Source organism: Mytilus californianus, unplaced genomic scaffold (assembly GCF_021869535.1).
Source record: "Mytilus californianus isolate M0D057914Y unplaced genomic scaffold, xbMytCali1.0.p SCAF_5, whole genome shotgun sequence".
Lineage (NCBI taxonomy): Eukaryota > Metazoa > Mollusca > Bivalvia > Mytilida > Mytilidae > Mytilus > Mytilus californianus.
The window spans coordinates 22,940,004-22,964,962 of NW_026262701.1; the positions used below are offsets into that span (position 1 = coordinate 22,940,004).

Consider the following 24,959-nt stretch of genomic DNA (forward strand, 5'->3'; position numbering starts at 1 on the left):
CAAAAGTATCTTGACAATGGAACAAAACTTTTATGTATTCTATATTTATTTCTTTTTGCTCATTTGTATTTTTTAAAGCATGTACAATATAGTAGTTTTCACTAAAATGAAAACATAAATAACGTTATTTATCATCCAAATACTGGACACAATATTTCAAACATAACATACTCCAAGGTAAAATGTAAAAACTTTTACCGTTATAGGTTTCTTAATGATCTTTTACGTTGATGAACGTATCAAAATAAAGGTATTTTTGTCTTAATCGATATGCATTAAAGTCTTCTTTGTTGCTAGATCTGTCTTTTCGATATCGAACCTTTTTTGATTCTGTAATTTCTTTTAAAAACTAACCAAATGATGTCTTGTTAAAAACGCTCAACACGTTAGCTGGCCTACAAAAAAAACCATTTGTTTTGATAAATACATGTATCTTACCTTCTGGTTTGACAGGCTTTTTATTTCCCCCTGAAATAAAGAATCGAACCATTGCGATTATGATAATAATTTATACAAATATAAATAAATTTGTTCAACGATGAATCTGTAATGTTACACATTTTAATAAATCAAATCTTACAAAAGTCTTTTGACAATGGAACAAAACTTTAATATATTTTCTATTTATTTCTTTTTGCTCATTTCAGTTTTAAACGCATGTACAATATACATGTATAAGTTTTCAAGTTTACATTCATGCAGATTTGTCAATAGCATGTTTCCTCATTTTAATTTGTGCTTGCACAAATGAGCAGACAAACAAAAATATGTCATTTAGGTTATACTTATTTTTATTCCGACACACACGTTTATATAAAAATGAAAAATTGTGGTTGGATTACCAATGAGACAACTCTCCACCAGAGACCAAAGGACATAGAAGTTTACAACTATAGGTCACCGTACGTTAAACCGTATACGCGTTAATGTAGATTCATTTTTAGAATTTGTGATTTCCTTTATATTATTTTTCGTTTACAATTCTTATACTTTGTTATAGAAAGGATTATTTAATGTTATGTATCAATATTTCAAATCAATACTTCAGTTCTATTCATCCATGCATCATATAGTAACATACAACAGAGAATGGCGTTACAACATGATTGTTTTCATAAATACTTGTATCTTACCTTCTGGTTTTACAGGTTGTTTTTCATTTTCACCTGAAATATAGAGTCGAATCAATACGAATTAAATAATAATATATACACATACAAATAAATTTGTTGAACAATGAATCTCTAATGTTGCACATTTTAATACAAAATCTTATAAAAGTCTCTTGACAATGGAACAAAACTTTTGAATCAAAACGCTTGAGAAGTGTGAATAAAAGAAAAGTGTGGTATGTGTCACGACCACAAAAAATTCAGGTCACGGAAATGGTTTTCTAAAATAAAAAGGTACTTACTGTATAGTTCCTCAAGTCTAACATGAAAGTTCTTAACTGATTTATGACTATCCCAGATATGGTATCAACACAAAAATAATCAAAATGAAGAAAATAAAAGATAAATTCTCAAAAGTCATATCTCATTAGATATACCCCTTTTTAAATTAGCATTAAACTTTGACTGCACGCATCTGATTTCAGATCAGTGTCTGCAGTTACACTTTTCTAGTTGTATGTTTTGTAATATTGCTTTTTATCAAAAATTTAGAAAAAGTCAAAACTTGAAAAAACTATACTGCTGACATATACCCGAAGGAAATAAGTTAGAATAAATCATATAAGATTAAGTTCATTCAGTTTTACATAGGATACTCTGCACAAACATTTACAAGGATTTTGGTTACCACAAGTGACTAAAAGCATTTACTGGTCAGGATTCTTTCATTTATACAAAGATTTGGTTTGGAAGTTTGGCTGTACCTATAGACAACTTATTTATTACAAACGGGAAAGCACATCCTAAATTTTATGATGATGTTGTTTACCGAGCTAGTAAATTTAGATACGATACGGGTAAATTTATCGATCCTTTAAATAAACTTGTTTTAAAAGGTTAAGGTTACCGATTCAACATTGTCATTAGATCTTTGAATATTGTTTTATTTTGTATAAATATTGATTTATATAAAAATCAAACAAAAAATTATTGCTATGCACATATGTACACTCAACTCACGGTCTTACAATATGTTGATACCTATTGTGACGGGTACCAATTTGTTGTTAATTGCATTTAACTATTACTATTTCTTCCCATTCTAAAAAGTTATATTTGTGTGCCATTCATTCCTAAATTTCACTGAGATAAAGATGGAATCACGGCATTTTTGTTCAGGAGTATTTTTATGATTTTTATTCAACATCATATGACTGATAACTGACAAAATAAACCATAATACCAGTCATTTTTATTATGTTGTAGCATTTACTTTGGGAAATATTGAAATTGCATTTGTTATTTGCTGTTATGAGACGACCCCCGTAATTATTACTTTCATTGAAAGAGTGATGTTTTTGACTCGTATGTACATTTGTTATTGTGTCATATAAACTTACTTATCTGTAAAGCTTCCTCAAGTCAAATTGGTATAGGGAGTTACAAGTTTTAGGTCAGAACATTTTGTTTGACTAAATAATTTGTCGATAAATTCGTTGACAGGCAAGCACCTGGCATCGTTCAGCGCCATCTTCTTAACGGTACTGAAGCGTTTTGGTTGGTCGAACATTTACGGAAGGTCACGATTATTTTTAGCTTATCGTAAAGAATTTTGATTATTATATTCTATATACGGAACAAACATTTCAACAATTTATAAAAATAAACATTTCATAGAGGCCGAATTGGGAAAAATCGTTTATGATTTCCATTGGTTTATTGGATAAAATTGCAATTGCGCGGTTGAAAATTGCACGAAATCTGCACAAAAAATGCACTAATTTTAAGTACAATTATTAAAACCCCAAAACGCGAGTTTGACGTCATTCTGGTCAAAGACGTTCAAAAATAGGAGGAGATATTCTTTAGAAAGCAAGAATAATGGCAATTTACTTTACTTTTTGTAAAGGTTTCATCATTTAAAGAACACATAATTGTTTAAAAACGATTTACGCAAATTCTACTCAAATTGAGGAAACTAGCAATATTATGGAAATACTATTTTTTTATAATGATGGTTTAAATCTATCTAGAAAACATAATCCATAGAGATTATGTTACAAATATTTTTCTTGTTGAGAAATTTAGTACGTTGGTAATACTTTTTGCTGAACCACTGTGCCAAGGCCGATTATGCGGTTTCATGACCTTGAACAATTAAAGCAAATTTAACCCCAATCGTCTATTTACATAATCAAACTAAATTTAGAAACATATTTTATTTATGTTACTGGTAAAGGGATCCAGTTAATCTAAAGCAAAGACTTTTTGCAAAAGTTTATCGTTTTTAGTTGGGTTTTCAGACAGTGAGACACATGAAAATGCACATTACTAGCGAAGGAAACTAGTACAAATTTCCATAAATTCTTGTTCAAAAGACCACAAATTTATAAGTCAATTAATTGGTATTAGAACAACTTAGAAAAGTAATTGTTAGTAAAATATATCATACTTGTTAGTAAAATATTAAACATTTGATGGTTTAGAAAAAGGAAAATTTGTTAGTAAACAATAATGAACAGATAATTAATTCTTGCTAACTTTTGTCAATTTTTTTTGGTTACAATTTGAGACAATCGTTTTTAGTCAAAGGGAGCTAAAACACAGGTTCAACAAAGGATTGTATAATAGAATTTTACTTGATATCTATTAACTTTACTGAATTTCACATTTTATTGTATAGGTCAAGTTTGGCAAATGATGAGACATACGTTTTTAGTCAGAGGAAACTAATACAAAGTCTCTACTAAAACTTATATCAAAGCTTTCACTGAATCATTGAACTACCAGTTTAGGAAATCTTGTAATTATCAAGTTTGGACAATTTGAGACAATAGTTTTTAGCCAGTGGAAGCTATTACAATGTATTAACAAAATTTTCCTCTTCATTTCATAGCACATCATATTTTATCAAATTAAGTCTCACTATAATTAGTGTGAGGTAAGATGTACTTTTAATACATGAATATCTAGTATTTTGTCCCGTGAGGTCGGATGTACTTTTGATAAATGAGTATCTAATATTTTGTTCCATATCTGCTCGTATTCTAAACAAACGAGAAAACATCATTGCAGATATTGTTTTACTCTTTATGAGTATTTATATAGTATTTGAATCAATCTTTTGAAAGATACTCTAGGCAACTGTCTAGAAATTCACTAAAGGTGTACTTAGTATTGATTAATTTGCAAGTTGTTTTTATTGGTCTTGAGCTTGACTACATTGTGTAATTTTGATCTCAAATATTTGCTACTGTTATGTGTTGTTATAATATATATGTATCAAAATAAAGTATTTGCAAATTCTGAATTGTTTGGTATAAATTTGTGATATCAGTCTCAAGAAGACCCTTCACGTTCACTATAAATAATTGAATAGGAGTTTAGGCTTGATCCTAAGACACATAAGAATCACTTCTCGAAAAAAGAGGTCTGTTGTCCTTCGTTTTAGATCTAGATAGGGAATTAGGTAGTTTAGGTTTTCGTTTGGGTTTATATATTTAGAGGTTTCGGTGTATTTGTGTTTCTGCCCTTTTCTCCATTGACCCGCTACACTATATCTAGGCATTGCACAAGGTCATGCTTTTCTTTGACTGTAAATGACGTCTTAATACTATATACATTAGAAGTTGAATGTTAACTGATTAATATTTTAGTATTAGAAACATAATTTTTTATTAGTTGATATGGGCTTGGAACTAGTTTCAGTAACTTTGAGTATTTGCAGGTTTGCATCTTGTATTTTGTGTTTGTGTTTTTTTGTTTTTTGTTCTTTGTATCGATATGATGACTTAAAGTCTTTTTCAAATGATTTTTATAGTTTGTTGTTATTTCGTGTTGTTTCACCACTGTTCCAGGTTAGAGGAATGGTTTGGGGCCAACAAACATGTGTTTAACCCCGCAACATTCTGTATGTCCCTGTCCCAAGCCAGTATCCATCCTGTAATACATTGGTTGTCGTTTGTTGCCATATATCATATTTGTTTTTCTTGCATTGATTGTACATACATGAGGCCATTAGTTTTCTCGTTTAAATTGTTATACCTTTGTCATTTCGGGGCCTATTATAGCTTACTATGCGGTATTGCTTTTGCTCATTGTAGAAGGCCGTACGAAGACACGTAGTTGTTAACTTGTATAGATGGGTGCAGTCCTAACCTTTTCAAAAGATAACTTAGAGCAGTCCTTATGACTAAAGTTAACTTTAGAAAATTTAAGCAGACCTTCAAGTTAACTTGATCCTTACCACATCAGACCTACGTCGTCAATTTTGGGACTGCTGCAGACCAGACTAGACCTGAGGACAGGTCAGTTTGACCAGACCTGTGGACCGGACATGACCAGATCAGACCTGTTAATCTGTCCTGTGGACAAGACTGCTATTTGATAGACCAGTTTTGGGTCAGGTCTGCTTTTTGATCGGTCCTAAGGATATATTTCTTATACTAAATTTGTTGATACATGAGTGTGATGATACTTTAATGATATTCATCAATCAAAGCATTCCTGTTTACTAGTTAACTTTATATCATGTTAACTTTATCTTGGAACAGACCAGACCAAAGTTAACTTTTAGAAGAACAGGTTTGGTTCGACAGAGCAGTCCAGATCAAGTCTTCTTTTTAAGTTAACATGAATTCTGTCCAAGAACCGATCGGATCAGTCATAAATCCTGTAACCGCTCAATGTCTGTTTTTTTTCTGTCCCAAGTTAACTTCCACCAGTCATAAAGTCTGGTCATCAAGTTAACTAGACGAACAGGTAAGGACTTTACCCATCTGTATGTCCTTTGGTCTGTCGCGGAAAATTGTTTCTTTGACAATCATACCACATCTTCTTATTGATATTGTTTATACATAAAACTATTCAACGATGCAAAGATTAATATTTAGCTGATAATCTACAGACGTATGCTTTTTTTATAAAAAAAATTCAACAGTAAAATTATAGGATTTTCTGTTTTTTGTTTAAACAGACAGTTTTTCAATAGAAACGAAATTCAGTACAAACATACAACCAGGAAGAAGCTATTTTAAAAAAATATATCTAAATGTTTACCTGTATGGCCTATCACTTGAACTTCTGCCAAACTGAGATAACCTTTACCGCTTCTCAAAAGTTTCACATAGCGGCCTGAGATTGGGCTCTTGCATGTTAACATTATTACTTGTCCAGTCTTACCAGGTCCTTTGAAATTACTACAAAGTTTCATCTGATGACGATTTTGTCCAACTGTAACCGCTATATTCTTCAGCCGATTGCCTGAAAAGATATCAATATCAAGAGTCTATATCAATTGTTCAAAAACGGAATTCTAAGACTTCAATCTGTCTGTGCCAATCATCATATCACCGATTGTATTCAATATAGCTAGTACACTCTTTGTAATGAAACACATTTCAGTATCGAACAAATTTTACTTCAAAACCAATTTTCTTTTATTTTTCGTAAAGTTTATTCATCTCATTGTTCATCAACAGGAAAATTAATACCAGATTCTTAAAAGCGGTATTCGATTACCAGGTTATGATATAGTTGATTTTTCCTATGTTTTATTTGAAAAATAAATATACCTAGAAAAGGTTCTTGATTGTACAGGTACAGTATTCATTATGAAGGCTGATAATAAAGCAGACAATTTTACAATTTAAAAAACAAAATAGAAGTCTTTATCAAGAAGAACGATCCCATTAGAATAAAGTCATTTGCTCTATTTAACAAAAGCACTATTGGGGTTAATGTCTGTTTTTGGCAAAAAGAATTAAAACTTTTTATGACTTCTTCAAAGCAGAAGGGCAACGAAAGGGCTAAACTTAGCTTTAAATTAGACTGTGATATCAAATCTAAACAATCTTTTCCCCCCGTTTAACTCCCATTTAAGGTATATTTCCTGTTGAAAAACACTGACCACACATGTCCACCAAAATGAATTGGTCATAAAAATATGGAAATCGACAAGGCACACATCCTCACAGATAATTACGGTGGTTCATGCATGTGGCGAAAGTCGTCAGAGGCAAAATCTGCAAACATTTTCCAAAATTTAGTGAAAACTATGAGTTTCATCGTGCGATTGCTCATTTGTGTCGTCATATATGACATTATGGCTGTTGTTAAATGTCAGAACGTGTAAAATTTCTATTCATGAGAGATTTAACATTTTTTTCTGTCATCAGATTTATACTTAAATTGCTGAAATGAATAACATGGAATTTAAGAACCAAATATGCCTCTCCCTTAGCAGAATCGTGTATTTTCACAAATGAAAAATACGATTTTTTTTGCAGTTCTCTATCCATGTTTCTTTTTAAGAAACAACTGAAAAGTCAAGAACTTTCAGAGAAGCGTTATTATGACTGTTCATTGGTTGATTTATGGTTGGTTATTTAACATCCGGTGGAAAATATTTCAGGCGTATTTAGGACGCGTACAAATAACATTTTAGAAAAAAGTTAGTGAGCTAGCTCTAATACCCCTTTCCTACATTTAAGACAGTAATATCGTCTTATGGAAATCAAGAATGACCTTCATTGTCGATCAAATGACCTGAAAATCAACATGTATCGTCCTCTTCATTCACTTAAAATATATGACCCCATATCGTAGAAAGGTTGTAATTCCATATAGGTGGCAGACCACCAATACATTCACTTCAATTTGAAACATATGTAAAAGTAGCCCTTCCCTGACAAAAAGTAGTGCTTATAATGTCATTGTTTACTTAAACCAATGAACAAACTTGCAGAAATGAAACTTTTAGTGAAAGAAAAATATATGTAGACCATTTTTCAGCAAAAATTTACTTGTCCATGAGTTTGTATTAAAAATTGAAGATTAATGCGCTCCATAGCATTCACACATCTTATTTATATCTACGATTTCCAGAAAACCAGGAGTTATTTTTAGTAGTACTTGACTTCCGAACAGTAGTATTTCATAACAAGACTTTAGACATTGGTTAAACATTGGCATGTAGAAAGTTGATATATGTACAATTCAGAATATACCTGCTTTGTAAGAAGTTAAATTTAAGGTAACATATTTAGAAAGCTGCTAAAAATTGCAAAATTTGGTTGAATAGATAGGGATTTCAAATTAGTGGTCTGACACATATATTAGCCCATTAAACAGCTTTTCAAATTTCAGTCTTTTTTGAGTTTCTTAGTTCTTGACATTAGACAGAGTGACATCAAAAACAAAATAGATCGTACTTTCATTAAATGTGACTATTTTTCCTAGCAAAGTTATAACCAGGGCTCAGTTAGGAAATTGTTATTCCAAGACAGTATTGTATTTAATTATTAATATCCTGACAAAATCTGTGTGCATCTTATCACTTTATAGCATTTGACTTCTTTCGACAGTCAACGTTTCTGTAAATGGTTTTTTAATTTGTTTGAAGGTGTCATTTTCGATGAATCAACACTTCATTATTAAATGATATAATGTTAAGATTTTTTCTGAAGATCATAAAAAGTACTAAAAATAATTAAGATAATTTACCTATAATCATATAAAAAAATGTCTAAAATAGTGTTGCTTTTAAAAAGTTTAAAAGTAAACACTCTTACCTAACTCACGTGAAATTCTTTTGAATCTTATCACAAATATATTTTTCTGACTCCTTACCACAGCAATTTTTTCTGTTAATAATATTGATCTGTGTTACATTGACTGTTTTTCCCAAATCAACACTCCAATATGCATTGTTTTCGTTCTTTGTGTGTGTAAACGTGCTTTCCTTTCCATCAACTGCTTTTGAAGCAGCATATTTTGAATGCGCTGTTGAACTCTGTGCTGCTTTTTTTCCAAGGGCATAGTTATATCCTGTGGGAAAATTGATAAACATTTACAAATTAACATTTGGATATAAATCTTCCAGTAGATACAATATTCGAGAGTTTGCATTTCCCATCATAATGTTCTTGATAGAGAGTTGTTGCTTACAAGGTAGCTATTCAATCAAGAGTTCTAAGTGTTGAGGTTGAAATCGTTACTGAAGAGTTGGTTGATCGTCATTGAACATTTGTTTCACATATGACGATGATATGTTTCGATTGTCGTAACCATTATCCCATCTTCTTTTTACAGAATGAGACCTACAGAATAAGACTTATCAATGGGTTTGTACTTACATGAGCAACACGATGGGTTCCACATGTGGTGCAAGAAATGCCTACCCTTCGAGCAAGAAGAAATTGATGCCTGTCACATATTTGAGTTGCTCAAGTTGACATTTTGTGGACGTCGTAGCGCGAATTTTCAGTAGATTTTACCTTTTCCAGTGGATACTTTTTCTGTTGATATACACTGTGAACGTTTTGTGTATATTTAAATGTATTTAGCTATGTCGAAAAACGTGCATAATGTCAAATCATAAAAAATACAAATTGTTAAGTTTCTAAAAAAACTTGTAAGATTGCTGCTGCTATTTTTGCTATTGGGTGCAATTTTTGTACTCAGTGTAACACTTTACCAAAGAAAAAGGAAATCACTTTATTTTATAACGTTAAAACATTTTTTTTAAATTCTTGGAATATGTTAATTTGAAATATTGCGTCTTGTATTTGAACGATAAGTAACACATTCTTAATTCATGTTTTCATTTCAGTGACCTCAAGGTATAATTTCTTTTGACCAATCACAGATTTCGAGGTTTTCTTGTAACAATGTGCTATTTCCATGTTTTCTATTACTTGGTTATACACATTTAGCGTAACAATGACAAAAATGTCAATATAATTACATGTATTTTTAACAACTAATGAATAAATCGTTATGCAATTGATGCATATAACGTCACAGTACCCAAATTGAACTGACGAAAAGCGTTGATTTGAATCTTACACACGCTTACTAACAAATAAATACTTGGATGGAATTATATCTTATTATAACGTGCTCATTTTATTTCTCAACAAATGCGAAAAAAAAGTAAATTAACGAAAATACCGAACTCCAACGAAAATTCAAATCGGAAAGTCCCTTATAAAATGGCAAAATCAAAAGCTCAAACACATCAAACGAATGGAAAACAACTGTCATATTCCTGACTTGGTACAGGCATTTTTTTATGAAGAAAATGGTGGATTAAACCTGGTTTTATAGCTAGCTTAACCTCTCACTTGTATGATAGTTGCATAAAAATTCCATTATATTGATAAAAAGTGTGAACAAAACAAACAGACATAATAGGTAAAAATGTCAAAAGTAGAAGTACAGCAGTGGGGGAAATTGATAATTTCAAAATTAAAATCGTCTCGTTTGTCATAGTATGTATCTTTTATTCTACTTTAGATAAAGCCGTTCTGCCAATGTTATTAATTTAAAACCTGCTTTTAGGGAAACTGTTGACCACAATAGTTGTATTAGTAAAATGGAAAAAAAGTATAAACAAGAAGCATACAAGCACAATATACATTACCACTTATTTACATCTTAGGCACGTCAAAACGTTGGATCGCATTTGAAGTTAATCTCAGTAAATCAAGATATGATCGGACAGGTGAGACAGACAACTTGATTTCTTAATGTCCTTATTTCGTTGATGGACGTATCAAAAACTCATTTCTATAAGAGCGTTACCATAATTCTTGTAACAAAATAAATGAATATTTCTTGTAACAAATTTAGAGATTTGGTACAGGCCTTATCTTAGGGCTATTCAATTATAATTCACATAGGAGGGGCGGAACGCCGACGATATTTTGGTCAATAGGTGGAAGGTTATCAACATAATTGTATTCTGGAGGGTGGTGGTCCCAATTTAAATTCATTTCTGTTGGTGGGGGGTTTCTGAATGATAGGTTAAACATATTGTACCCCCTGTTTTGAAGGAATATTCTCATGAAAAGGTCGTCTGAATGCAAATAAAGTATGCAGACCACTTATTTTAAGCGTCCGTTTGTGTTCCTGTCAAACGCGACGAGCCGAAAGCAGGAAGAGTTATCTCTCGGAGTCGGAGTTATCTCCCCGATCCTGACACAGTGCTCAATGCTCCTGCTACTCTAAGCAAAAATTATCCTGTACTCCCATCTTCAATGAACAACATACAAATCCTCGGGGTTTACCCATTCACATTTATTTACATTCGCATGGTTGAACAATGCGAACATCGTATGACCAAGTTTCTTCAAATAGAAAATTAAAAATTATATGCAAACTGTAATTGCAAATGCTTGACTGTACCTTAAATTGAATATCTATATCCAAATTAAATTAATAGAAACAGTAATCCTGCAAACAAGTCAGGGTCACATGCAAAAATTGTGTGTTTACATTGTTGGGAGCCATGTGCTTTTTGGCCTTATTATATTGTCATTTTATATTAATATGAATTGTACTAGTGTGAACAGACTTGTTTGTTGATGACTTTGAAATTCTGCAAGACTTACTGTGGGTTTTCAGGTAACTGAAATTAACTCTAAATTTGTTATGAAAGGAAGCTCCTTGAAATTATAAAACTTCAAATTTACAGGTATTGCATGAAAAGCATCATATGGATCCCCACTTCTCCCTGAAGTCAAAATAATATTTTATTGTATACAAATTAAACAACTTAAGTATCCTCTCTCCCTTGTATGCCGTCTCCCCACAAAAATATGTGTGGGTGAATCCAAACTATGCGATCCCTAGAAAAATATTTATGTTTGGCAGAGACAATTAGATTTTTATTGCGCATGTTGCGTGGGTGGCATTGTAAATTTTTAATGAAAAAAAACCCTAATTTTGCGGGAAAATCTGGCTTTGATACACAGGAGAGTATATCATCTTGCCCAACATTTGCCTATTGAAAAAAAAATTTATGTAAGAAATACATAAAAAAAAAAAAAAAAAAATATATTGTGCCTACCAAAAATATTTTATGGCTCGAACTAAACTCCCAGGCCCAAACTCTGAAACATCAAATAGTTGGTGCCAACCAGTTTCCCTACCTGAAGAATACGTCGTACCTGAAAATGTTATTCACAGCTTCAAAACTAAAATGGGCCATAATTCAAATCGCTCTCCCTTTTTAGGTCACTTAGAGCTATTGCCGTCGTGTTGCATCTGTCCTCTGCTGCTCCATACCATTGTTACAACTGTTACATGTTTAATTTTATATTTTAATAGCAACAAAGCTAGGTACACCTTGTCAGATTTTTATCAGAAATAAGATATGTTAGATAACATACACGAACTAATTTTGTTCTCTAGGTAGGGGGTCTGGGAAGAAAATACATATTCTAGGTGGGAGTATATTTTTTAATCTTTTCCATAAGTGGGGGGTACTAGAAATAAGAACAATTCCACACATCACTCCCCCCCCCCCTCGGATAATTTTTACTGGAATACCCCTTAATTGATGTACACTATAACACAAAACAAAATGGCAGAAGTGAAATATATGAATCAATGATAAAAACTAGTATCTTACCTTTTGGTTTTGCAGATATTACTTCTTTTTTGGGGGGAAGGGGGATGGCAACAAGTACTCACTCGGAAGACTGAGCACTCGAGTACAATTTTAATACTCGGATACTCGTTTGCCTTTTAAAAATCTTGAGACATTTCTCCTCACTTTAGTCTCCTTTGAAATATCCCTTTCGTAATACTGATTAATATCTATTAACAAATTAAATACAGTTCGCCTCAAATCTAACGTCTTACATTTAAATTCAGTACTCTTTTTTTTCAATTTCAAAATTAAAAAAAATAACATTTACACATTGCTGGTGTTAAATTACTTGAATAACTCATTTCAAAATAAATTATAAAAAAGTTTACATAGTATATACTTGATGATGAAGTTATGATCATTGTTGAATGTACTCGTTTTAGCAATCAAATTATGAGTGAAATAGCGATAAATAAAATGCTGACTCTCTACATGAACATCCCGTCTCCTTTTATATACAATTGAAAAACCAGGTAATATTTCCAAATTTTACTGATTCAGTGTTTCAGAGTTGCGTTGAATTGTAATTATTAATTTTTTATTTTGATAAACAAACATTATTGAAGAAACATTTAGATAATTATGCATAAGTAATTCATACTTATGGAAATTTCAAATGACACGGATAAGTGGAACAATGACACAATGCTCCATTAATATTTTATCCAATTACATACATTTTGTCACTAACTGATCAGACTTGGTTACCAAACCAAAATATACATTTTAATGCGACATTTATCTGGTCATGCTTAAATATTTTGGTGAGCATTTCCTTGTCTGTACAAGCATGTCGATAGTCACATATTCAAATTCTTGCTTTGAAATACTAGAAACAACTGGTTTCAAGTTTGCAATTGTAAAAGGGTTATTGTTTCTATGTATTTTGGAGTTATCTCCATTCACTAACTGTAGAGCGGAAAATGTGAAAAGTATGCCTAAGGGTAAATGACATGCAATTTTTCAACCTTTTTTGTCTAAAAGACATAAGTGGAAATTCATTCATCATTTAATAGAAATGAGACGTTGTTTCTTACCAAATTGCTTCAGGCTTATTTAAAGTACAACATAGTAAATGCGTAATAAGCAGTTAACGATCGACAACAGACGACGGAGCCCAGTGAAGCCAATAGATCACATTTGCCCTCACTAGTAACCCGAATTTAACTTGAACGGACAAAAACGCATTAACGCTATTTAAATAAGATTAATCATCATTTGATAAAGATTGACAAAAATTAAAAATTAGTTTTAATTCATTTCAAACCATATCAATTTTTTTTAATGCCAGTCAAATAGATTCCTTTGCGGTCAATCAAGTTAATTTCAGATGGTGGTAAGATGCGTCAAACCAATAGGCCACGCCCCCGTTAAACTATTTCAAGCTGGCATTAATTCGTTTTAAACATTGTTGAGACCCGAGCTTTGTTTAGGTAAATCACTCAAGCAAAACAACCTCGATGTATCTATCGTTTATTTGTTTCAAACTTTATCGACTTTAGTTGAATGCGTGTATTCTTAGTAAAGTCACATGCTTCACAATTTAAACAAATGAATGAACAAAACACGTGACATACAAGGAATTTAAATAAAAAAATTAAAATATTGATGCACGGTTTAAAAAATGCAAAACTTGTGAATCTGCAAATAAAATAGTTAGATGTATAACATAATTTTAATTTGCTTAAATGCAATAGATCTCACATATTAGTTTCAAAAATTGCATAGTGCTATGAAAACTCATGGCATGTAAGTAACTTGTGGTCCCTTGCAATTACTTACGAAACTTTATGTATTCCTGTATATTTACCGTTTCTCTTTTTTCTGTTTTACTATATTGTACTCGTAAATTCGGAAATAAAAGTAACGTCACAGAAATTATTCATTGTGTACATAATTTAAATCGATGTATCTTATATTTTCGGTAGTAAACAACAAATATTCACTAGCTGTGTATTGATATATTGAATAGCTTGTAATGAAAAACAATGTTTTGTTAAATAATGAAATTGATGAAGATAATATTGACATTTGTTGAATTTGATAAACAGTTTGGTCTTGCTTAAAATTGTAAATGAAGTAACATCTCAATGAACTTTTAAAACTGTGTTAAATTGTAAAACCGGTCACTGGAGCAAAACGGGCGTGAATTGTGGAAGAGCAGCAAATATCAAACGAAAATATTGAAGCGTGGTTACGATTATGTAAAGGATTATCGTGCTATCATGCACCGTGACGTACAAAAATTCTTGCAATTAATAAACATGTATTCTGTTTATATGAGATAAATTTTAGTCTGCGATAACGATGGATAGGTTTATTTTAAACTACCTTGACTGGCTCTTAGTCGGCATTCTCTTACGTCTTTTAGTGAATTTCAAAAAACTTATATTTACGTTTGGGGCATTTAATATAATTCTACCTTCCAAATTAAAATGAACATAAACATTGTAAAAAAACAAGAATGGAAAAGAAACAATTCTGCATTGTTGCTCTCATATAATTTTATTAATTATATTTTAGCGGTAATTTCTAAATAAACACTAATTGTCGTATAAAATATTTCATCTAGGTGCTCCCGTTGAAGTCCGCGTTACATATTAAAATGAATTTCATTGGGCGGAATGTTTGCAAACTTTCAATCCAGGTGTTCTCATCGAAGTCCGCGTTCATGTTTCAATTCAATACACAATATGAAGTCCAATATGGTAAAAAAAAAATCAATTAGACTCTACGATGTCCGAGTAAACAATAGAATTTAGATCGATTCTTCCAACACAACAAAAGTATCTCTCTTTTTCGCCGATGAAAATTATTACTATTTATATTAGAACAAGGATTTGTATACTATGCAGTTTATTCACCGAGAAAATAAATTTTATTTATTCACTTCAATCAATAATTGATCAATTTGAACTTTGAAACGGTTACATTAATATATTTTTTCGCACCCTTTAATGTGAGGTTATTAAATCCAAATAACTAAATAAAATTAATTGTATATTAAATAAGATAAACTAAAAGAATTGCTATGATATTTTCATTAATCAATCAATAAATTGCAGGACTTAATGGAATAAAAAATAAATAAAAAACTCACAGGTAATTAAAAGCATTTTTAACACCATAATCTGAGACTATTCTATAGGTATACTATTACTCGTACGCGTCAGGAGACTGTACAGTGGCGGATCCAGTTATTGTTCCGTATATAAGAACTCCCGTTTGTTTGACCTGAAATTCTTTTTAATTGGGACATATACATGTAGTTGGAACCCCCTTTTTTTGCTGGTACCAGTAGTTGTCGTTGTATATTATTTTTTATAAGTGTTGTACATCAATCAGGCCGTTAGTTTTCTCGTTTGAATTGTTTGAATTTATATTTGTAATTTTGGGAACTTTTATAAATGATTATGTGGTTTGGGTTTTGCTCGTTGTTGAAGGCGACGTCAAACTGAAATATCAGGAAAAGATGCATTTTATCGAGATTTAACCATTAGCTTAAAACGAGCATATGGATCCCTCTTTTTAAAAAGGACTTTTGGCTTGATACTGTATGAAGATTAATCGTTCCAACTTTTATAAAGAAATAACCAACTTTTTTTCAATTAAATAAATATACAACAAAAATGCCGGTTTTTTTTCTAAAATCAATTTCTATTTACAAAAAATAATCATTAACAAAGAAATGTTACACAAATGTAGAGTCCAATTTTGTAACAAAGATATTCCTAATCTCTTTACCGAAATCCTCAGATGTTTATCTTTTGAAACCAAAAAAAGTTAACATGTCTGTTCAAAGGACAGAAATGTCCAAGAAACCAAAAAGTAAATGTCGAACTTTTAAATCTATTACATGAAGATATAATTTTTATTACATATTCAAACTAATTTTTAAATTAGCTTGTATGTGAACTTTCTTAAAAAAAAATCATTGTACATTTAAAACTGTATCGTATGGCCATAATTGCCCTTAAGATATAAATGTCAACGTCAGATTATGAGGGTCTGAATGGGGATTTATTATTTCTGTATTCTGTCATTTTAGGCAATTTTTTTCTATTCGTTATACCTTTTGCCGATCATTTTTTATGCCATATATTCTATAACCTCATCATTCCCTTTTCTTTATATTTGTCTGGTTATTTCTGTATTCTTTATTTTTTTGATCAATACTTTTCAATTCTATAAACCCCAAACCACACCCTCATGTATAATGGAAGACGATAAACATTTTAGTATACATATTACTTGGTGTCACTTCTCACCTGACATACAAGTATATACATGCATACATGTATAACCTGTATCAACGCACTCGCTTGTCAAATGTATTTTGATCTGAAAACAGTTTGTTTATCATATTTAAGTTTATTTAAAATTGAGAATGGAAATAGGGAATATGTTTTATATGTGCAATACTTTCGGACTTCTGACTTTAGTGCAAATCTGCAGTTGTTTCATGTATTTGATATGCAAATTATCACAAAACTAAAAGGATAAGATGGATGAATTAATAGTTGATCGTTTAACGTCCAGTGGCATATATTATAGATTCATCATTAGGGGGAGAACAATAGTTATGATATAATTATGAACATTGGCAATCATACCACATCTTCTTTTTTATAAGGATGTACATGTGTAGATTTTCGTCTTTTACTGTTAACGACATTACACCAGGAGTCAAAGCTTAAAATTGAACTTGTGTACATTTCTGAAACATACATTTCATTATTCAACCAATGGAAAGCAAAACAAATAATACCGTTTTGAGCTATAAAACAAAGGCAATCATTTATACTATTCAAAAGTTGCTGGATCTTGATATATGCATACGAACCTTTAATGAATAATTATCGTTTGTATTTTTCAAAATAACTATTATATCCGATAAAAATGGAAAAGTAAATCTATTAGATAAAAAATACCGATTTTTCTATGAGACAAAATGTATCCTTATTGGAGTCAAATTTGTCATATGGATTCATAAAGGACAAGAAATATCCTCAGTATCGGAACAAAAAATACCTCCATGGTCAAAATAAAATCCGTCATTCTTTTAGAATAATCCTAGAAGGTTAACATATAATGTTTATTTTAATTTAATTTGTCAAAACGTATTTAGTTTAGTTTAAATGAAAATAAAGAACAGAGAATAAAAACACTGTTGAAGAGAAAATACACATTCCTGTTCAATTCGCCTCAGTTTGTTAATTCAAGTTTGACATCTAACATCTTAATCCGTAATCCACATTTACCCGACAACCTTGTTTATTGTATATATTTTCTCAATGGAATACCCTCACTGAGGAAACTGAGACAAATATGTTGTTTGTAATGGTATTTATCAAAACTTAAATGATTGAAAATAGCTTAGTAGAATATGAATTTGCCAAATAAGCGAATAATAATAATAATAAGTTCAATATTAGAGAAATTACTGATAAGATGTCCAAAATATATGTGCATGTATATCAAGATTTTGCTGTAGTATGTCAATGGTATTGAATGCCCGCTGAGGGTAAAACATTTGTCAGATTTAAAATTTAATTCTGACTCTGTTGGTTTTAATTTTCTGACTCATGTATAAATTTAAGTAAAGTTGATATTTTTAGATATAATATGTTATTAAAGTCTCACCACGTACAAACATAAAATGAGATTCACAGAAATAAACAAATCATGAAAAACATTTGCATTGTATGCACCAATCTTTCATTAGATAAATGAGAGACTTTTGAGACACAATATATAAATATAAACACATTTTTACTCATTTACATTTATAATTTACAGTGTCCATATACTAAATGAAAATAAAACATCTTTTTCTTTAAGAACTAGTGAAATAAAATGCCGTTTCTTTTCAATAAAATATTGTTGATGTTTTTGGCAACTATTGCAGCAACATTGTCGTTGTTAAATAAAAATATGAATTTTTCGCTATCTGATATTTATAAGTTAAAATGTTTAGCTTAATGTATCATGATATGTCTATAACGAGCATTTTAAAAAGACATGAAGTTCATCTTCAATAGTATAGCTCCACAACATGTCATCTCGTGGACTTCTGTTTTTTCATACCTTCCAGTTTCTATTTTCAGTGGAGCTACCCCACATCTAAATCTTACAAAAGCTCTTCTGTTTTTAATAGACAGAATATTTTTAACAAATCACAATTGGTCAACAGTATATTTGTTTCCCCATTTCGCTCAGTTCAACAGAAATTTCAATTTTAGCCTTTCTATTGTAGAAATGTCATCATGAATGTTATTCTTTGTACGTAGAACATGTATCATTATATAGACAATAACTTTTTAGTGTCTTTAAATATCAGCTGTATTTGTACGAGGCTAAGAAACAGGTGTAATGCGAGCTTTGGCAAGCTATTACTCCTGTTTCGAGCCGAGTACAAATACAGCTGATATTTAAAGGCACTAAACAGTTATTGTCTTTATCATGCAATTGATTCTGTATATTGTTTGTGCTTTGAAAGACACAAAAACTCACATTTTTTGCATTTATTTTCGATTTAAAATCCTTTGATGCTCGCGTAGTAATATTATAATCACACATTCAGCTGAAGACGGGTTCGCAAAAAAAAAAAAAAAATCTCGAATGATCAACATTAATACATCACCCAAGGTGAATAGTTATCTATTTTAACATAACATTTAATTTCAACAGTAAAAACAAATATTAAAACACTGTTCAATTTGAAACAGAAGAGTACGATTTGTCCTACGCTTCAGAATTTTGAACTGAATTTGACATTCACTTAACATGCATGCTGAAATCGACATGATTGATTTTATTACACATGTAAACATTCAAGTTTTGAAATCGATGATTTACGTCGTAAAAAATGCTGCTGTTCATGTTTGTTTGTTATCAGAAAATTGGTTTAATTCTTATTGCTCTAAAGAATGTTTGAAAACAAACAGAATGTATAAAAGTATCGTTAGTTCGCATTGGAATGCGACTGCAATACACATTCTGAGGTCACGCACGTAACACGGTTAATTAAGAATGAATGATTGATGAGCGCACGGTACACGGTTATGAATGAATGAACGATGCACGCACGTTACACGGAAAACACACGGAATGAAGAATAATGAGCGCAAGGTTGGTACACGCACGATACACGCTCGATACACGATGAACGCACGGCAAAATGGTCAGTTATAATTTTAGAAGGTCTGTATATGGGACTACTATACTGTTAGTATAATAGTCCCAGGATATATACACTATATATAACCTATTACACATGTCACTATATATCATTATTAAACATTTTTATACACCGAAATATAAACCAACAAATGGTAATTTTTATCTGTCTCCAAACCAACATACAGCTTTACTAGAAATGAAGAAGTAGATAATTGTAGAATAGTTAGCACACTTTTTTTTTGTTTGTATTTAGCAATATTCATATAAAATATCATGAAAAAGATGTTAAAATAGATGACAAGAAGCAGGGGCGGTTCCAAAACCTTAATGTCCGGGGTTGAGAGTCACCAGTAAACGAAATTATATATTTAATTTAGAGATGTATATATGCGAGTGTAGTTGGTTATAGGGGAAGAGTGTCAGATAATAGTTTCAATACTTCTATGTCATTAAAAAATTCACCATTCCACTCTATTCTTTATTATTATGCCGATTTTATTCGTCCTAACCATGCATGAACTATTTGTCACTGGGCGTTAAGCAACCATAAATCAATTAATCTATTCTTTATATTTTCATCTCTTTATTCTGTTATCTGAAGTGCTTATATCATTACTTTATTTCTATAAACCCCATTTATTTACACATAAATGATGATCCTTTCATAGCCTCATATATGTACATGTACATGGTATTTGGAAAAGGAAAAATATACCGTCGTATATAACTAAAATTGAGAATGGAAATGGGGAATGTGTCAAAGGGACAACAACCCGACCATAGAGCAGACAACAGCCGAAGGCCACCGATGGGTAATCAATGTAGCGAGAAACTCATGCGTATACATGCATTACTGTATGCATATGCCTGAACTAATAGATGCATAAACTTGTACAAGTCCCAGATTGTGTTATAAAGTATTTAGCATAAAAATACAGGAGCATTTTATTTAAAATTATATACTAGACAATGCCAATCCAATCTTTCTTTCTTTTTTTGTTGAAGAGGGGGAGGGGGAGAGGGTCAGGATCTTTTAAAACAAAACATTTGTTGGTTTCTTTTCAACATAAGAACAAAATGCGACATTCAGTTCTAAAAACAAATCTTGTATGAAAAAAGTTTGTTGTTGAATAAATTCACAAAAGAGACAGTTTCGAAATATAAAAAAAAAATGCAAGACATGGTAATGCGAGAGTTGTATTATGAAGACATGCGTATCGGTACTACTTGCCACTTAACATTTATTTGTACATATTCCTTAAACAGACTTTAAAATTGAGAATGGAAATGGGGAATGTGTCAAAGAGACAACAACCCGACCATTTTTAGTTTGTAATTTCTTTCCTGATCAGAATATTCTACCAGTTAATCTATAATATTAACCCATACACACAGGTGTCAATATTTACACATCTACCGATAATTATAAGTTGTCATAAATATAACTACTGACGAACCATATTACATATTTTAAAAGTCTAAATTGAAAACAACGTTCAAACCTAGGATTACGTTGGATAAAAACCGAAATTTTCATGCGTATACATGCAAAACAAAATTCTTGATATAGGGGTCTAAATAATTCACAAAAAAAAAACATTTTCCAAAAGACAAAAAAAGGTGAAAAGGGGTATTTTAACAAAAAATGTATATGGAGAAATAGATAAATTTATTTTATAAAATTTTAATCCCTTAAAAATGAGGCACTATTATTTAGCTTAAATTTTATTTTGTTAACTCGGATAGAAAACTTACAATATAGTCTATCATATTGAAACATGAACGCGGACCCCTATGAGAACACCTGAATTGAAAGATTGCAAATCTACCGACTAATGAAATGCTTTGGATTTTGAACGCGGACTTCAACGAAAACACCTAGATCGAAAACACACTATAATCTTTAGACCGTCGAAAAGTAGCGGGAATTCCAGACTTCTTCTTCTTCTTCTTTTTCTTTTAGGTCAAATAAGGTCACAATATGGAAGAATACATGTTGCTGCGCATGCGTGACTGGCATTGATTTAATCAAATTCATCAAAATATGAAATAACAATTTAAGTGTTTGTATATATACAGATTGTGATTAAACATTACCGTTTTATGTACATGTTTTGGTTTGAATTTGTTTATTCAAAGCTCGAGGAACAACTAATGTTAGCCGATCTCTAAAGCTGGCAACAGTGGTGGTAGATATTCATAGGTTTTTTTACATAAACAAACACTTTTACATATACACATGTCTCTGTTTTTAGACGAATTTAGACTAAGTGTGTATATGTCTTCGCTGATAATAATTTTATGTTAGATAAACATAAGTATTTAGAATTAAAAGTTGTATAGTTATAAATAGAGCATTTTCAAAATTATTTGTTATTTAGGCTTAATGAAGATCTACATCATTAAACGAATAAAAGTAAGAAGATGTGGTATGCTTGCCAATAATGCAACTCTCCACCTTGGACAAAACAACGTATACAATTTAGATTTTTAGATCACCGTACAGCCTTCAACAACGAGCGAAACCCAAACCGCATAATCATTTATATAAGTTCCCAAAATTACAAATATAAATTCAAACAATTCAAACGAGAAAACTAACGGCCCGATTGATGTACAACACTTAAAAAATAATTTACAACAACGACAACCACTGGTTTCAGCAAAAAAGGGGGTTCCAAGAATCGAATCTTTGCGATTATAAAAATAATCTATACAGATATAAATAAATTTGCTCAACAATGAAGATGTAATGTTACACATTTTAATATTAAAAAAATCTTACAAATGTATCTCGACAATGGAACAAAACTTTTGTGTATTTTCTATTTATCTCTTTTTGCTCATTTCAATTTTTTAACGCATGTACAATATAGTAGTTTTCACTGAAATGAAAACATGAACTAAGAATATGTTAGTGATCGTTTAAATACTGGACGCAATTTTTCAAATATCACATATTCCAAGGTAAATTGTAAAAACTTTTAACGTTATAGGTTTCTTAATGTTCTTTTTCGTTGATGAACGTATCAAAATAAAGGTATTTTTCTTAATCGATATGCATTAAAGTCTTTTTTGTTGCTAGATCTGTCTTTTTATGTATTTTAAAACATTTCGATATCGAACCGTTTTTGATTCTTTAATTTCTTTTAAAAACTAAACAAATGATGTCTTGTTTAAAACGCTTAACACGTTAGCTGGCCTACAAAAAAAAAACCCATTTGTTTTGATAAATACATGTATCTTACCTTCTGGTTTGACAGGTTTTTTATTTCCCCCTGAAATAAAGAGTCGAACCATTGCGATGATGATAATAATGTATACAAATATAAATAAATGTGTTCAACGATGAATCTGTAATGTTACACATTTTAATAAATCAAATCTTACAAAAGTCTCTTGACTATGGAACAAAACTTTAATGTATTTTCTATTTATTTCTTTTTGCTCATTTCAGTTTTTAACGCATGTACAATATACATGTATTAGTTTTCAAGTTTACATTCATACAGATTTGTCAATAGCATGTTTCCTCATTTTGAGTCGCACAAATGAGCAGACGAACAAAAATATGTCATTTAGGTTATACTTACTTTTATTCCGACACACACGTTTATATAAAAATAAAAAAATGTGGTTGGATTTCCAATGAGACAACTCTCCACCAGAGACCAAAGGACATAGAAGTTAACAACTATAGGTCATTGTACGTTAAACCGAATACGCGTTAATATAGATTCATTTTTAGAATTTGTGATTCCCTTTATATTATTTTTCGTTTTCAATTCTTATACTTTGTTATAGAAAGGATTATTTAATGTTATGTATCTATATTTTTCAAATCAATACTTCAGTTCCATTCATCCATGCATCATGTAGTAACATACACAAGAGAATGGCGTTAATACATGGTTGTTTTAATAAATACATGTTTCTTACCTTCTGGTTTTGCAGGTCGTTTTTCATTTTCACCTGAAGTAAAAAATCGAATCAATACGATTAAAATAATATATATATACAAATATAAATAAATTTGTTCAACAAGGAATCTCTAATGTTACACATTTTAATAAAAAAATCTTATAAAAGTCTCTTGACAATGGAACAAAACTTTTGAGTCAAAACGCTTGAGATGTGTAAATAAAAGAAAAGTGTGGTATGTGTCAAGACTTTTGTCAATTTCTTTTGGTTACAATTTGAGACAATCGTTTTTAGTCAAAGGGAGCTAAAACACAGGTTCAACAAAGGATTGTATAATAGAATTTTATTAACTTTACTGAATTTCACATTTTATTGTATAGGTCAAGTTTGGAAAATGATGAGACATACGTTTTTAGTCAGAGGAAACTAATAAAAAGTCTCTACTAAAAATTATATCAAAGCTTTCACTGAATCATTGAACTACAAGTTCAGGAAATCTTGTAATAATCAAGTTTGGACAATTTTAGACACTAGTTTTTAGCCAGTGGAAGCTATTACACTGTCTGAAGTAAATTTTCCTCTTCATTTCATAGCACATCATATTTTATTAAATTAAATCTTACTATAATTAGTGTGAGGTAAGATGTACTTTTAATACATGAATATCTAATATTATGTCCCGTGAGGTCGGATGTACTTTTGATAAATGAGTATCCAATATTTTGTCCCATATCTGCTCGTATTTTCAAAAAATGAGAGAAAATCATAGCAGATATTGTTTTACTCTTTATAAGTATTTATATAGTATTTGAATCAATCTTTTGAAAGATACCCTAGGCAACTGTCTAAAAATTCACTAAAGATGTACTTAGTATTGATAAATTTGCAAGTTGTTTTTATTGGTCTTGAGCTTGACTACATTGTGTAATTTTGATCTCAAATATTTGCTACTGTTATGTGTTGTAATAATATATATATGTATCAAAATAAAGTATTTGCCACTTCTGAATTGTTTGGTATAAGTTTGTGATATCAGTCTCAAGAAGACCCTCCACGTTCACTATTAATAATCGAATATGAGTTTAGGCTTGATCTTAAGACACATAGGAATCACTTCTCGAAAAAAAGAGGTCGGTTGTCCTTCGTTTTAGATCTAGATAGGGAATTAGGTAGTCTAGGTTTTCGTTTGGGTTTATATATTTAGAGGTTTCGGTGTATTTGTGTTTCTGCCCTTTTCTCCATTGACCCGCTACACTATATTTTCCTTGACTGTAAATGACGTCTTAATACTATATACATTAGAAGTT

The 24,959-nt window shown here is 30.7% G+C and overlaps 1 protein-coding gene and 1 long non-coding RNA gene across 7 annotated transcripts in view; both read right to left on the minus strand.

Annotated features, from left to right (window-relative positions):
* LOC127703040 (uncharacterized) overlaps positions 1-24,959 on the minus strand; it is a 925,706-nt gene that overhangs the window by 283,751 nt on the left and 616,996 nt on the right. For 5 of the 6 annotated variants that reach the window (XM_052207424.1, XM_052207422.1, XM_052207423.1 and 2 more), the window contains one exon: positions 1,134-1,166. In XM_052207424.1, coding sequence (XP_052063384.1) covers positions 1,134-1,166 — 33 coding nt within the window. Of the gene's footprint in view, positions 1-438; positions 469-1,133; positions 1,167-24,959 lie in introns of all 6 variants that reach the window. The other variant, XM_052207426.1, reaches the window with a different exon arrangement.
* LOC127703061 (uncharacterized) lies at positions 8,905-23,706 on the minus strand. The gene is made up of 3 exons (XR_007982646.1): positions 23,671-23,706; positions 22,980-23,009; positions 8,905-8,939 (listed from the first exon to the last, which is right to left on the minus strand). It is a non-coding gene; the product is annotated as an uncharacterized LOC127703061 (long non-coding RNA).